General features: G+C 40.7%; 1 protein-coding gene across 1 annotated transcript in view; it reads left to right on the forward strand.

The window, feature by feature from the left end:
- igsf3 (immunoglobulin superfamily, member 3) overlaps window positions 1-5,163 on the forward strand; it is a 60,745-nt gene extending 55,582 nt beyond the window's left edge. The window contains exons 8-10 of the mRNA XM_026294644.1: window positions 822-1,232; window positions 2,845-3,291; window positions 3,699-5,163. Coding sequence (XP_026150429.1) covers window positions 822-1,232; window positions 2,845-3,291; window positions 3,699-3,949 — 1,109 coding nt within the window. The 3' untranslated portion in view covers window positions 3,950-5,163. The remainder of the gene's footprint in view (window positions 1-821; window positions 1,233-2,844; window positions 3,292-3,698) is intronic.
- The last annotated feature ends 9,604 nt before the right edge of the window (window positions 5,164-14,767 follow it).

The following is a 14,767-nucleotide window of genomic DNA, read 5'->3' on the forward strand; positions in this document are numbered from 1 at the left end:
AGAATTGTTAGGTGTGAAATTCTATTTTGTTTGTGTTCCTGTGTTTTTATATATGTGTCAGGATGTGTGTGTGTGCGTGTGTGTACGTGTGTGTGTGCATGTGTGCGTGTGTATGTGTGTTTTCTATGTGCTCTGTGCTGAACTAATCCTCCCCCGAGCATTTGACAGCAGGGCTCTAGTCGAGGTTGCACCTGATGTACCTGCAGCTAATCCCATCCCACAACCGATGTCACTGTAACCAATCCTGTCACAGCACTCAGGGTAGCCTCAGCTCCTTCCTGACGTCTCAGTCACACCTCTCTATCGTCTCTTTCCGCTTCTCTCGGCTCTCTTCCCAACCTTGCCTAACTTTATAAATGTATTCCTTCTCTTTCTGGCAGACTGACAGACCCTCTGCCCTGCTTTTATTTTCTATCTTCCCTAATAATATCCATAGCCCTGCTTTACAATCTATCCCTATGCTTTCTCCTTCACCCATGTCTCTTCTGCTGTTTTGCATCTTATCTTACATTTCTACCTTGATGCCAACAAACCTTCCATCCTCTCAGCTTTGATTTGCTTGACATTTCCTCCTTATTTCCCTTTCCCTCTTATGTCTTTCTTTTTTTTTTTTTTTTTGTCACCTCCTGTACCAACCCACGCACCGCTATCGTTTTGTGCCCTGCTGCCACCCGAAATAAACCCATCTACAGGTTGTGTGTCGCAAAACAGAAATTGTATTGTGTACCTGTCACCAGCGCTCACATTTTCCTACACCCAAAGAAATGACTGTCTGCTTTTTCTCTTCCCTCCCTAACTCTCCCCCCACCCCATCTCTACAGAAAGTAAGCTACAAGTGCAAAAGACCAACCAATCTCAGGTGTACCTGGAGAACAGTCGTGTCAGGATCAATTGTTCCATCACCTCTCAGACCAGTCAGGACTCCCAGCATGCTGTGCTGTGGTACGTGAGGCGTGCAACAGGGTCCGAAGCTGATGAGCTCCTGCTTAGAATTGAACGCTCTGGGGCCTTTGAGTATGGCGCCTATGCAGATGAGGAAAGACTGCGACATCGCGTGCAGGCGGAGAGGCTGTCACCGCGTCTGTATACGCTGACGATGAACAGGGCAGAGAGCAGCGATTCTGGGACATACTACTGCCTGGTGGAGGAGTGGTTGAGTGACCCAGATGGAGCTTGGTATCGTCTCTCCCAGGAGTCCTCGGGGTTCACGCAGGTTCTGGTTAGACGGCCAGGTGAGCAAGCAATCTAAACTGATGTTCTCTTTAAGAAAACATTGATTTATTCCCACTGCCAATTTAGCCCCCCAGTTAAACATTAAGCCAATCTCTCCTCCAAATAGCTTTTCCCTCCACATGCCTCTTATACCATGCTATGCTTAAGGCCTCAAGGCCGTCTCGCTCTGTTGACCTTACAACTGCCCCTGGCAGAGCTCAGGTGGCAAAAAAAATGGGTTGAAGTCATGCCAGCTGTCATACACTACACCAGAGGGCAAAGCCTGGCTCATACACAAAACCTAATCCTCATGTTCCATACTCAAAATCCTCCAAGTACTCATCGACATAATGTACGTCCTGCTACCTTATGGCATTTATCTCCAGTACATATCATGTTTTCCCTGACTCTCTACAGCAATGTTCCTTCCATTCTTCTACAATAAATCTCTGTACACCCAAATACAAATAAATAATAACGACCCATCCATCTTTGATTTTCCCTTTTTTGTACGACTCATTCCACACGTCAGCTGAAGGTGACTCTTTTAGACATCTCTGGGAGCAGTGTTCTTCTACCAGGTGCCCTAGTTATAATGCAGAGTGAAATGCTTGATATGGCATCTGTCCAACTAGAATTAATGAAGCTACGTACAGATAGAAATGCAGGATTACTTACTGATTCGTAGCCATATGTTAAATACTTTTACCTTAAATGTCCATGACACATGTAAAATATGCCATATAAACACCATAGATATACATTAAGGTTCTAAAAAAAATGCATTCACCTATGGAAGTTGTCCAGAAATCTGCCTGTTGAGAGGAAATATGTGGGGGTGGGGGTGCCGGAACATTTTTCCTGTTCAGCATAGGTCATTTCTGCTTCTTTACCAAGAGAACTCTTCAAACTGTGTGTGAGGAGCCCAAGAAAGCCAGGCCTTTACTGCCACTTTTTTAAACCACAGTGGAACTGGGTCACTGTACTGCCCCTGAAGGGTTGTAGCAAAACTATACAGACAGACACAGTGGCCTGGGGGTAGGATGAAACCTTGCTGAAAAGCTGAAAGACTGGTGATAGCTGTGGGCAGCATTGTGGGGTTTATTTATTTTTGTCTTCACACAGTTTAAAAGTTTGGTATCCATTTGCGGTGTTATTTGAAGTTCATAATGGCTGCAGCCAACTGTTATTTAAATTATAGGTTTATCTTTAGGTTATTTACTTCTATAATTCTTTTATCCACAAAATATCAAAATATGCTGAAAAATGTACACCACAATGTCCCAGAGGCCATGGTTTATGCATTAAAATAATTTTTGTGTCACCAAAACATGAAAAACCAAATAAAATTTAGTTTAATGTAAAAAAAAAAAAATTAATGATTAACTATATATATACAGTATATATATATATATATATAAATATAAAATATTGGACACACTTTCTCATTCTCAATTCTCAATGGGAATTCTCAATTCTCTCAATTCAATGGTAAAGTGTGTCCAAACTTTTGAGTGTAGTTTAGTGTATATTGTGCTAATTCTAGACTCCATCAAATACTGCATATTTTAGTATATATTTTCACTATTTTCTGCCCCCATTTTTTTCCTTTATCTTCCTGGGCCTCTGCAGAGGTTCGACTACAGGTAGAGAAAATGGATTCAAATGTGACAGTGGAAGAGTCCGGTTCAATACGACTAGGCTGTAGCATCCCATCACAGTCGTCCCGAGACTCTCGCTTCTCCGTATCCTGGTACGTGGAGCGTTCCGATAGCGAGGAAGATGAGGACCAGCCCGGTGACGAAGAAGGAGATCAGGAGTGTGTGTTTTCCATCGGCCATGACGCTGTCTTTGGAAATGGAAACTGCAGCCCCCGAGAGGAGGTGGGCCCAAATTCCCGCCTGCAGTTTGAAAGAATGACCTCTGACCAGTACACACTTACCATTCAAGGAGCCCGGCCAACAGATTCGGGCCGTTATTACTGCCACGTTGAGGAGTGGCTCCTTAACCCCCGTAATGCATGGTACCACCTGGCCACTAACAACTCTGGGTTCACCGCTGTCAATGTGCTGCAACAAGGTGAGTCCTTAATTTACTACATTTTTCAAGCTTCTCTGAATGTAGGTGAAAATGAACACTGAGAGCTATGCTTGGATCTGTGGATCTAATATTATGCTGGCAGTTTAATGGTAATTTAATAGCAGAATAGGAAGTAATTAATTACTGCACTTTTTAACAGCTCTTATCTCACATTATATTCCTGTTTTGTTACAGTACATGAAACAAGAAAAAAAATCAATAGCCCAATTAAGAGGTTCTCAGGTGCTCTGCCTTGGATGATCTGGCTTCCCAAGTCAAAATATTTATTTTGTTAACACCAGTTAAAAGCAGAGCCAGAGACGCCTAACCATCATTTAGCAATAAAACAGAGTGGTTAGTGTGAGAAGGGTAAAACTTTGATTTGTTTATTCTCTTTCCATCAACAGCATCTACCCTCAAGTCGGTGGTGTGCTCCAACGACTCCCTCTTCTACTTTGTCTTTTTTTACCCGTTCCCCATCTTCGGCATTCTGCTCATCGCTGTGCTGCTAGTTCGCTACAAGAGCCGCAACAACAGCAAGAGCCAGGAAGGCAAGAACGGCGCCCCCTTACTGTGGATTAAAGAACCTCACCTCAGTTACTCTCCCACCTGTTTGGACCCACCTGCACTCAGCCTGCATCCTGGCTCTGTTGACTAAGCGAGGATCTTCCGCCTCCTGTCTCTCACACATTGCAGATCCAGCCAACACAATGCCAGGGAGAAGATCTGGACTCCACCTTCAGACCTTACCGTCGTTCACTGCTGTGTTGAATTAGTCAATCAGTTTTAAAAAATCCTACCCTGGTGGCTAACTGTTTTTTGTTAAACTACTGTGTGTGTGTTTGGGTGTGTGTGTGGACTAGAATGAGTTTGCCATGTTGAGCGATTAACTGTGTAAGTGGGAATTGAAGGACATGAAAGTACCGTGAGCCGCTCTCATTTTTGTTTTCTGTGAAACTTAAATCTCATAGCATTTTGGTTTTTATTACTCTGAATATTGCTCTATTTTATAAAAGAGGAAAAAATGAGATTACTGGCCAATCTGGGAAGGACATTTAAGAGAAGGAACTCTATCATCCACTCCGGCACTGAGCGGATGCCAAAAAAAAGTCTCCGCGCTGATCCAAGAGCAGCCACAGCCTGGCCCACTATGTTGGTTGCCATAGAGATGCTCTGCGCCCACTGACTCCATAGCTGATGACTGGGTTTCCAGCCTGTATAGAGACAAAGGCAAGGACACACAAGCCTGTGTCCTAAATGAGGATGTGTGTATGTGTGTTGGCCCACCTGCTTCCACAATGAATTCGCTTTGGCAGACAGAAACAGGTCCTGGTGCACCACTTACACACTGCCAGACACTCCGGACTTGGTGAGAGACTGCTCCGCTCTTCTCTTCCATCCTCCTTCTCTCCAAAAAAGAGACAGTGAGAGACCGAGAGGGAGAGAGGTCGGAAATGATGGCGAATAAATGAACAGCTCTCTCCTGCTGAAGATATACATACTTTACCACAAGGGATTTTTTTTCAGTGCCAAGTCCTCCTTGTTTTCACACCGTCTTCTGTAGCCAATGTTTGAAGTTTAAAAGCGAGAGGGGAAAGCTGATTGGTTCTGAAGCAGAACTGTAAATATGTCTGCTTACCTCCTGCTGTGGGTTTATGGGCCTTGTGGGCAAAAGGGCAGTTTTAACACTCATGTTCAATCAGCTGAATTGTCCTTCTTAAATTACACAGCAGGGGGTCACTGACTATAATTAAATTCTTGCACATTTCTTTATGTTGTCCATTATGACTACTCCGTCCTGTCTTTAAAAGATATCAGAAGTTCAAAAAATTCTTATTAGTTTAAAAAAAAAAAAAAGACCAGATTTTTATTAGAGGCCACTCTGATTTTTACTAGTGTGTAGATGTGTGTGTGTGGGGGGGGGGGGGGGGGCACTTTAAACATGCAATCTGCACATTATAAGAAAGCAAGCTCATTTGAAGGGGAAAATGTTTGATTTTTGTGCTTTATTTGAAAGATTTTTCTATTTATTGTTTTATACTACTTTACATAGCTTTGTAAGTTTTTTTTTTTTTTTCCTTTTTGCTTTGAAATTCTCAAACTGTGTGCTTGTGTTGCCAGGCAACTGCACCAAGCAGATTATGTCAATAGCCTGTGTGTTGGCAATGTGGTAGATGTAGAAATGCTAGATTTGTCCTGCGCATTGCAGTCTGTAGCATTTCATACCAGATTGTCATGGTTTGGTCAGTGTCAAAACACTGTATATCTATACCTATAATGAAATTTACTGTGGCTTCATATGTACAATAGTTGAACAGACAAGTCACAAAAATGGATTCACTTAATGCTTTTTGCTTCAGTCGCATTTAATTAGTAAAATGTGGTGTAACACCTAGGTAGGATATTTGATCAAAGACAGATGAAACTGAACTGCTAAATCGAACTTCTAATCATGGATTCTAGCTGAAGGCGCCTTTCTCAGCTTCTGGGACGCAAAACACAAGGCACGAGGGTTTGAAAATCTGTGCCACCTTCCCTGGAATGCAACAGCCAGGAGAGGTGTGAAATCCTCTAGCCGATGTGGGCCTAACCCTTTCACTGCCAGACTGGATGTGAAAACTCTTGGAAAACTTGTCTCACTTGTGTCACCATGTATATTGCATGACAATATTGCAGGAGGAATTTTGATGTTTTGTAATCTTCGAACTATTCGAACGTTGTGTTTGTGTGACAGAGCAGTACCCAAACACCCCCGACTTCCTGAGCCAAGAGTCCACACAAAGCCCAGCCCCTCGTTACAGTATTTGACTGCCAGTGATGCCCTATGAACCTGTGAAGTAATCTGTTTCAAGAATGGGTGTTGTGGAGATTGTGTTTGATATTACTGCTCATATTTGTCTTTTTAATGCTTTGCTTTTATGCAGCACTTCATTAAACAGGTTTATGTCATGAAAAGACAAAAAAAAAAAAAAAATACATAGCTGAAACGGACGCAAGCCACCAAGTTTTGAGATTTCAACTACCTTCATTTTTCACAAGTGAACCAGCCCATAGACCCTGCAGTTCCAGGAAGAAGATAGCTGGTGCTATTTAATCAGAAATGTTCATATGAAGGAAATTCAACTACAACTAAACTACACCTTTTACAGAAATGGTGCAACAGTTAGTTATTTGTCTACTCATTATTAACCATATGTTTTCATAAAATAGATATTAATGTGAATAAATAATCTTTAGCAAAGAATTTGGTTAATGTGTGCACACCCAACCTCACTAAAAGGTACCTTAGATAGAGGGTGCCAGACAAAAGCAGTATACAATGTAAAAAAAAAAAAAAAGTACTCCACACACTGAATATTGCAAGTTCACAAATAGTTAATGAGGCAATATTTTGACAATGAAACAGATATGAAATAATATACAACAGTTCCAAATACAATTAGGAGAATACATGATACAAAAAAACTTCTGTAAGCACACATTATCCATGTATACTGTGTGTGTGAATAGTCTATCCAAGGTGTCTGTATCTATATACATAATCCTATTGTATGAGTCATTTTTAGGAAATGCACAATGACAGAAATATGTACAAGGTTGTACATTTGTAATCATGTGATCTCTTAATTGTCCAATTTTTTTGTATGCCTATATTTCCATTTTTTCCACATACTTTTTGCCTTGACAGTTGAAATGTCGCCTCATTAAATTGCAATATTTATTGTGTGAACTACCTCTATTTTTCAATCATAAACAGTCTTTAGCCTCCTGTTGGTATTTGATATCAAAACAGCAGGAAAGTCATTCTGTGCATTTTTGGGCCCCAGTATCACCAGGGATAATTGATGGAGCTGTTGGGAAAGTCTTTAGGCATTTAACAGTAATGGCTGCATATCTTATTGACTTGCATTTGGATTTTTGGTGAAGGGATGTGGTGTAATTTTTTATAAGCAAAACTAAAAGAGTTTTTCTTTTCTAAAACTTGGATGGTGCTAGAGTTGTGTAAATGAATGGTACCACTGAACAGCTGCTTCAGTGTCAGTGTGTCAATCACTTATTTCATTCAATATTCAACTCATTTCATCTTTCTAGACATGAACCAGGAAGTGGAGGGCGTGTGATTGTGTGATTCTTTAATTTCTTTTCTTTTTTTTTTTTATGTTTAGCATTAATACCGACAGTCCATAGCTGCCTCCTAAGATTCCTCCAGATATTCTGACAATGTTGTAGCTGCGTTTCGAGGGCTGCATGTATTGGCTGTGTACTGGCTCCAAATTTAGGTGTAAAATAGTTTGTGGTGATGTTTTGAGTTCAGCCAGTGATGCTTTTATTTTCAGTGATGTATTTTTATATGACCATGGTTGGTTTCATTTTTTCTTTACTCTGTCGAACAGCTGCCATCGTGACCGTTAAAAGGGCACTTTGCTATTGTCAGTTTATTGCAATAAAATCCATTCAGTGCATCTTCTTGCTTTCCTTTCCCCCACATGCATTTTGCAGTTTTTGGAAACGGGTTATCAAACACGGTGTTGGTTGAATTTTTCTCACAACAGCCATGATGTGATGATTCCCCACTATCTAGTTCGGCTTTGTTCACCAGGATCTTATTGAGTTGACATGGGACATGTAGGTTTATTTATGCTGCATTTTCAGTTCAGCTTTCTGTGTACTTGTGTTTTTTTTTCTGAATGGAAGAGAGAAAGGGTTTGGGCCAGCATGTCAGAGAATATATAATACTTAGAAGGCTTCCTGCAAGTTAACCGTGCACTTTTTGTGACAGCCTCAGCAAATCACATCTCACCATTCATAACTCATTCAATGCAGATGGACTTGCTCACACCTACACAACACTGTAAACATGCCTCCCAAGCTTCCCACCAGGCCATGCCATAAACGTCTCTGTGACTCTTTCTCCATTGAATTCATATGAAATCATATTGATGCACATACAGTGAACACTAAAGCCCAGAACGAATGCTGGCACCCACTCTATAAATTGAGGTGACACCAAGGGAAAACCGCATGCGCTGCAAGAAATCTCATGGTTTAGTGTTTGCTTGTGGAGCTACTAGATCGTTTTTTCAGTGTCTTGACAAAACAATCTGTCTTTACTGGAAGAGCCCATGCACTCGAAGATCTGTTGATGCTGCTAGCGCTGATAGCAGGCACACTGATATTACTGCTGTTATTGTCAAGCAGCTCCATCACAACTTCACACGATTCAAAAGCACCATATCCTACCCCCTTTGAGGACTATCTCCCTGTCCTACTTTTTTTTTAATATATTTTTATTTCTCTCCTTTTTTTTTTTTTTTTTTTTTTTTACAAGCACACTCAATATGAGTGAAGATCTGTTTTGCAACACTCACAAATCCATAGTCCTTGATGAGAATATAGACACTAGAGGGCACACATGGCCAGACAGCACTTAACGATCCAGAATGGCAGGGTAACAGTCAGGCAAATAGATTATGATTTATTACCAGTGAGACACTGAAGAGAATAAAAAGAGAGGACACATTGTTTCCTGCTTTCAGTGGGGTGAGCTCGGATAACAAGGACAGAGAAAGAAACCCATGAAGAAGTGTACAGATCAATGGCAAGTATGCAAAAACATGTTGACTTATCACACAATACTCAACATCTTCTATACATAAGCTGAACTGACGGGTTGTTTTGTTCTTAGACGTGAAGAAATCAGGGAGGCAGCGCTACAAAATTAACAGATTGTAGAGAGTGACTGGTCCTGTTGAGGCCTGTGCACAGCTTGTTACACTCACCTCTGTGTGTTATGAGTCATTTGGTGATGAAAGTGTGAGTCAATAAAAACCTTCATGTTTCAAGTAGTAGGCCTAGAGTAGGTAAAGTGAGCAAAAAATCAAAATAGGAGGAGAACAGATAGCACCTGTTACAGAAAATGACATTATTGATGTGTCTTGAGTTAAAACTCTTCACCAGAATGTCAACAAAAAAAATGTTAACAGGAGGCTGATGATTATCATGAAAACTCAAGACAAATCGCATGATTCATGTGCAGCTCAAAACACATACTGACATCCAAACAACAAAAATAGTGACAGTCCCATGTCATTCATTATGAATTAAAAACATCTACAAATTTACAAACACTCACACTGGAATATTCTCATCTCATGCATAATTCATAGGTATGAAAGTGTGTACTTCCACTGGCTCTGTCTGGGATGAAGTGATGCTACGCTCTCCTGGGACCTCTGTCTCTCTTTATTCTCTGGGGCTTTGAGAAAGCCTGGAGATTCAGATGCAGAGCTAATTAACTGTTCTAGGAAATCATTATTTTATTTGTTTTATTGAGAATTTAAATTAAAGCATTTAATACCTGCTGGGTAAACTGACATTGCAAGGCCATTTTATCTTGACCATTTCTAAAGCTTCTCTTGATCTTTGTCAAAGCATATAGGACTTAACTGCGTTTGACAGAGGTCTTTTAACATGTAACTTCTCTATACTGGAAAAAAAAATGAAAGGAAAATGTCCTGAGTTTTTTTTTTTTCTTATACCAGAGTAGCCTAAAGCCATACTAGTGGCTTTGTGTGGCACAGCAGCATGTTAATATGCTCAGAACGAAAAAGGCAAAATGCTGATGTTTAGCAGTTATGTTTACTCAGCTCATCAAATTGGTTTAGTGTGTTAACAAAAGTGAAGCTAAGTATGATGGGAAGGCATTGCAGGTATTTGTTCATATTGAACTAATTTAGTGAGTGCTGGGAGCGCTCACTCTATGAGATCCATATGGTGGCCATTTTCTTTACTGATACATCAGGAAGGTTTGGCATGTAACTAGTCCCAAACACTTTGTGCTATAAAGATCATTTAAAAGTCTTATTGAGGAATGGGGTGCCCTTGTAGTCGCCACATTCATGTCATAGAGCGTCGTGCAGGGAGATATTCTTTGTGCTTAACTGCCTTTACATGTGTTGACTGTTAGTGTAGTGACAGAGTTGATGGATTGGTGTACAGTGGGTTTGTAGTTCAGTTTCTGATGTAGATAGATGTTGTGGCTATCTTAGGTTACTGTATTTCATTTTAGCATGACACTCAATGCCTTAACTCACTTTGCATGAATGAACAGCAGAATCAGAACCCCCTAATTTCAACATTCATGCATGTGAGTAGATAGTTATTTCATGTCAAAAATCCATCCATCCATCCATTATCTATACATGCTTATTCCTAATGTCAAAAATCCAAATTTGAAAAATACTTGTCAATATGATAAGAAATCAGACTTTCTCAGGTACCTACCCCCCATCAGCAGTGATGAGGTAAGGCATCTTCAGCACTTTATACATTATATTTTATTGTTTTTAGTATTGTCAGTGATTCTGTAATGAAGAAAGGAAAGTGGTTGTTTATTGGCATGTCTTTGTGTTATGCTGTAGAAATAGGATAAGATAGGATAAACTTTATTAATCCCCAAAGGGAAATTTAGGTAGAGTGTTCTTTTTTTTAAAAACAATATAAGAACAGTAATTAAACTAGCAATAATAGCAATAAGACTATATTATCTTATTTAACAGCAGTACTATGTGGTGGTATATAATGTTATGGTAGTATGGTAATTGTGTGGCCTGCACTACAGTAAATGTCAGGGGATCACCAAAGAATCCATCCACTGTGCAACATGGCACAAGCACATGTACATACTGCAGCTAATAAGATGAAGCACTGACTTTTATTTCTTTGAATCCATCCCTTACCAGACAGAGTTGCAGCTACAGTGTACAGCGAGAGATCCATAGAAGTAAATTAATAATTACAATTTGTAAGAAAAGATGAGCCAACAGTATTATGCCCTGAGGCACTGTACAGTAACAGTAAAGTAAACAGAAACTGGGATGCAGGAAAAACAGCTGCCCTGTGACATTCTGCCCCCTTCTGTGAATCAGTAAGTTATTCATCAGTTATCCATCACAGCTACCCTACACTATATACCATGCAACAGCCCACCCTGCTGCAGGGCAAAGAAAATAGATGATTTTTATGGTTTTCTAAGTTGTTTTTGAATTGTTAATAAGACTATGCACTCTCAATCAGAAGAGGCACTTTATGCATAAGTAAAGGTGGTAACAACAGCGAGCTAATCAGCGATGTGCATCTTGTTCTCCTGTGGGATGCCAAGTAATTATGAATAAGCAGGGGCAGGCAAAGCGAGCTCACTAATGTGCCTTTAGTGCTGACAATAAGGAGAGAAGCAGAAAGATATAATTCTACTATATAATGATTCTAGAGAGGGGGAAGGGTGAGCCAGGGAGCCAAAGAGAATGCAGCAGGGAATAGACTGAACAAAATAAATGATGGCAGCAGAAAGTGCAAGGGAAAAAAAAGGAAACATAAGAATCATGTTCCTCTGGGACGAAAATCTACTTCAAACAGTATCTTTGGTTGAGCCTGATGAATATTTGACAGTATCTAATATAATGGTTCCTTATCGAGTGATTCATCTCTCATGATCATGAATATGATTAAGGGTACTGGTGTCATAAACGCTCACTGAGTTCCTGGTTTGAAACTTCTAGATGTGGATTTTTACACATGTGGTAGTTGCTCCCTACTGTGTCTGTTACTGTGAGTGAGTCGTAACGCCTGCTGTCTATCAAGAAGGCCTTTGGAGGCACTTGCTGTTTGGTGATCTGACCGCCTTTGCTGTTTGGTTGTACACCCTGTGGTACTCTGTTTAAGTACTGTATGCACACACCTCTGACAGGAACTGAGACATTCCCTCACAACTGTGGTCTAAAGATCAAAAGCTCTGCGTGATGGCTGTCTGGGTTACTTTTGGTGTAAAATCATTTCTGAACTTTGAAGATGTGCTCTAACTCTTTCGTTCTACATTTCCCTATGTGTGGATGCACTCTAACTTTTCTTATGTATACACCCAGTGACATGCTGTGAAGGATGAAGGCTATTCACACATGTGACCACAGAAGAAAGGCCAAGCGCCTGATCTCTGTCCATTCTATTCTGTGTCCCTGCCATCCCCCAACTATTACTGCTTTTAACCACAAATGACATTACCTTCGAATGTGGTTGTCATGGTGCCAGAGTAAAAAGTCTCTCCTGCTGTAATATATGTCAGGTATATATATTCATGTAAGGTAGGTTTTTTTTTGTGTGTGTGTTTCAGTGTATAAGCACACTCTTCTCATTGTTCCTGCTACTATAATGAATAAATTGTGTGTAAGCAGGGCAAGGTGATCTGGAGACATAAGCAACTGTCAATTAACTGCTAATGAGATGGCAACATGGCTTGAGGAATGTGGAGCATGTGTAGGAGCTGACTCCTCCCTCACACTACATTGTTTGCCTGTTTCTGGTGAGGCAGAAGTGACACAGGCAGACAAAATGTCTATCTTCACCTGTTAAAACAGAAATCACACGCAAGAGTTTTCCCCATGGTGTACACATGCGAGTTTCATACACACGAGTCACTTGCCACATCTGCATACCCTATGTGAATCCCCATCCACACATATACAGTGATGCAAAAGAGAAAACAATGCGACATCATCTGCCATTATGTGTGATGTTGAAATGAAAATACAGATTTTAGATATCAATATTTCACCAGTCTGTGAATTGCCTCCCAGGCATGTGCTGCATTATTGAGAGCGAGCTGCTTGCAGTTTGAAGTATGTCATCGGTGATTCTCATTGACAGGAGGGATTCTTTCATCAGACAAAGAGATGAAAGATAGTGCAGACATGTCTTTAGTCTTTCTGGGTGTCCTCGGGAAGAGGGCTACACATCACAGTCTAGCTTGACAAATGTAATATTACATATTGATTCTCGACAACGCATCCCGCTCACAAACTTGCATTTCTCCCTGTTGCAGCTAAATGGTCATTGGCAGTGCACATGATTCCCTTTCTAACAACAAAAAAGCTTATGAATATTTTTGATTTGAATCGACTGGGTGGCAGGATTGTGAGGAAAAAGGGCAACATGTAAAACAGTAGTGTAAGTGTAGACAGACTGGACAGTTTAAACTCTTTTGCCAAGACCATTTTATCAGAAGAGAACCACTCTATCACTTTGTAGCCAACTCCCTGTTGCATTGTTAGTAGGGCTGTTCACACCATGAAGGCTGAATGCATTATAGATTACAGCAGTTTATCTAAAATCCAGAGCAGTGTAAGATATTTGTTAATGCTTACAAATTAATAATACATGATCACAATGTCATGATATTATTTTGTACCGACTAGAAATCCTGGGTTATTTTGGTCCGAATTCGCCATCTAGTGTGTGAAAAAAGAAACTCTTGTGAAACTTCATAGAACACTTTAGTTCATTGTGGATCAGTGGTGAAAACAGTATTTACTGCTTTATTTTAAGTAAAACTAACAAAACCGCAATGTAAAATAACTGACACAAGAAAAAGTAGGCTACATTCAAAAGCTTAGACAGTGAAATGCTCTTTAAAAGTAAAATTGCTATTTGAAATCTGCCATGACTGTTTCTACAAAAAATCTTGATCTGCAAAGTAACTGTAACCCATAGCTGCCAAATAAACGTAGTGCAGTAAAATATACAGTATGTCCTATTGATCAGGACTACAAGTATAACATTGGATAGTTACGAGTCACAGTTAGGGTTAAATGGGGGCAGATGATTCGCTGTGGCGACCCCTGAAGGGAGCAGCCGAAAGGAGAAGAAGTTACGAGTCACAGTCGGGAGTGTCTTGGCGATGTGTATCCTGGGTAAGCGAGTTTACTTCCGGTTCCTAGCGTGTTTCTGTACAGCTCGTTCAGACAGAGATTAGCTCTAGTCTAACACACCTAACAACTAACTTGATTCTCTGAACAACAACTCATAACCCGTTATATGTTCCTGTACTAGTCAAGTACCGTCTTTTTTATCCAGAACTTCTTGCTATTTCCAGACTTAACTTGTTACTTCCGGCTCGTTAGCCTACCAGTTAGCTCAGCTAGCTGCTAGCATGGCCTCTCTTGGTCGTTGTGCTACATGTTTAGTTTTTCCTCTGCCTCCTTTAGTCATAATGAGACCTGGAGTAAGTGTGAGCTCCTGGTAGCTTTGGAGGCGAGGATTAGTAAAATGGAAGCGGCTCCTCACCAACTAAAGCCAGCTAGCCTAGCCCCGTTAGCGGGATGTGCAGCTTGTTAGCTGTCCGACCAGCTGTGGAGAGTCAGCCTGGGTCACGGTCCGACGTAAACATCCTGCTAAGAAGAAGCCCACGGCTCATCACCTGCCTGTTCACGTTTCCAATAGATTTTCCACTCAGCGACACACCCGCTGAGAAACCGACTCTGGTAATTGGCAGCTCTATAGTCAGAAATGTGAAGTTTGAGACTCCACAGACCGCAGTCCAATGTTTCCTGGGACCAGAGCCACATGGAGTCAAACCTGAAGCTGCTGGTTAAGGCTAATCGGAAATATGGTAAGATTGTTTTTCACGTCAATCGAGGGGGGTCAT

This window comes from Mastacembelus armatus, chromosome 21 (genome assembly GCF_900324485.2).
Source record: "Mastacembelus armatus chromosome 21, fMasArm1.2, whole genome shotgun sequence".
NCBI classification, from domain to species: domain Eukaryota; kingdom Metazoa; phylum Chordata; class Actinopteri; order Synbranchiformes; family Mastacembelidae; genus Mastacembelus; species Mastacembelus armatus.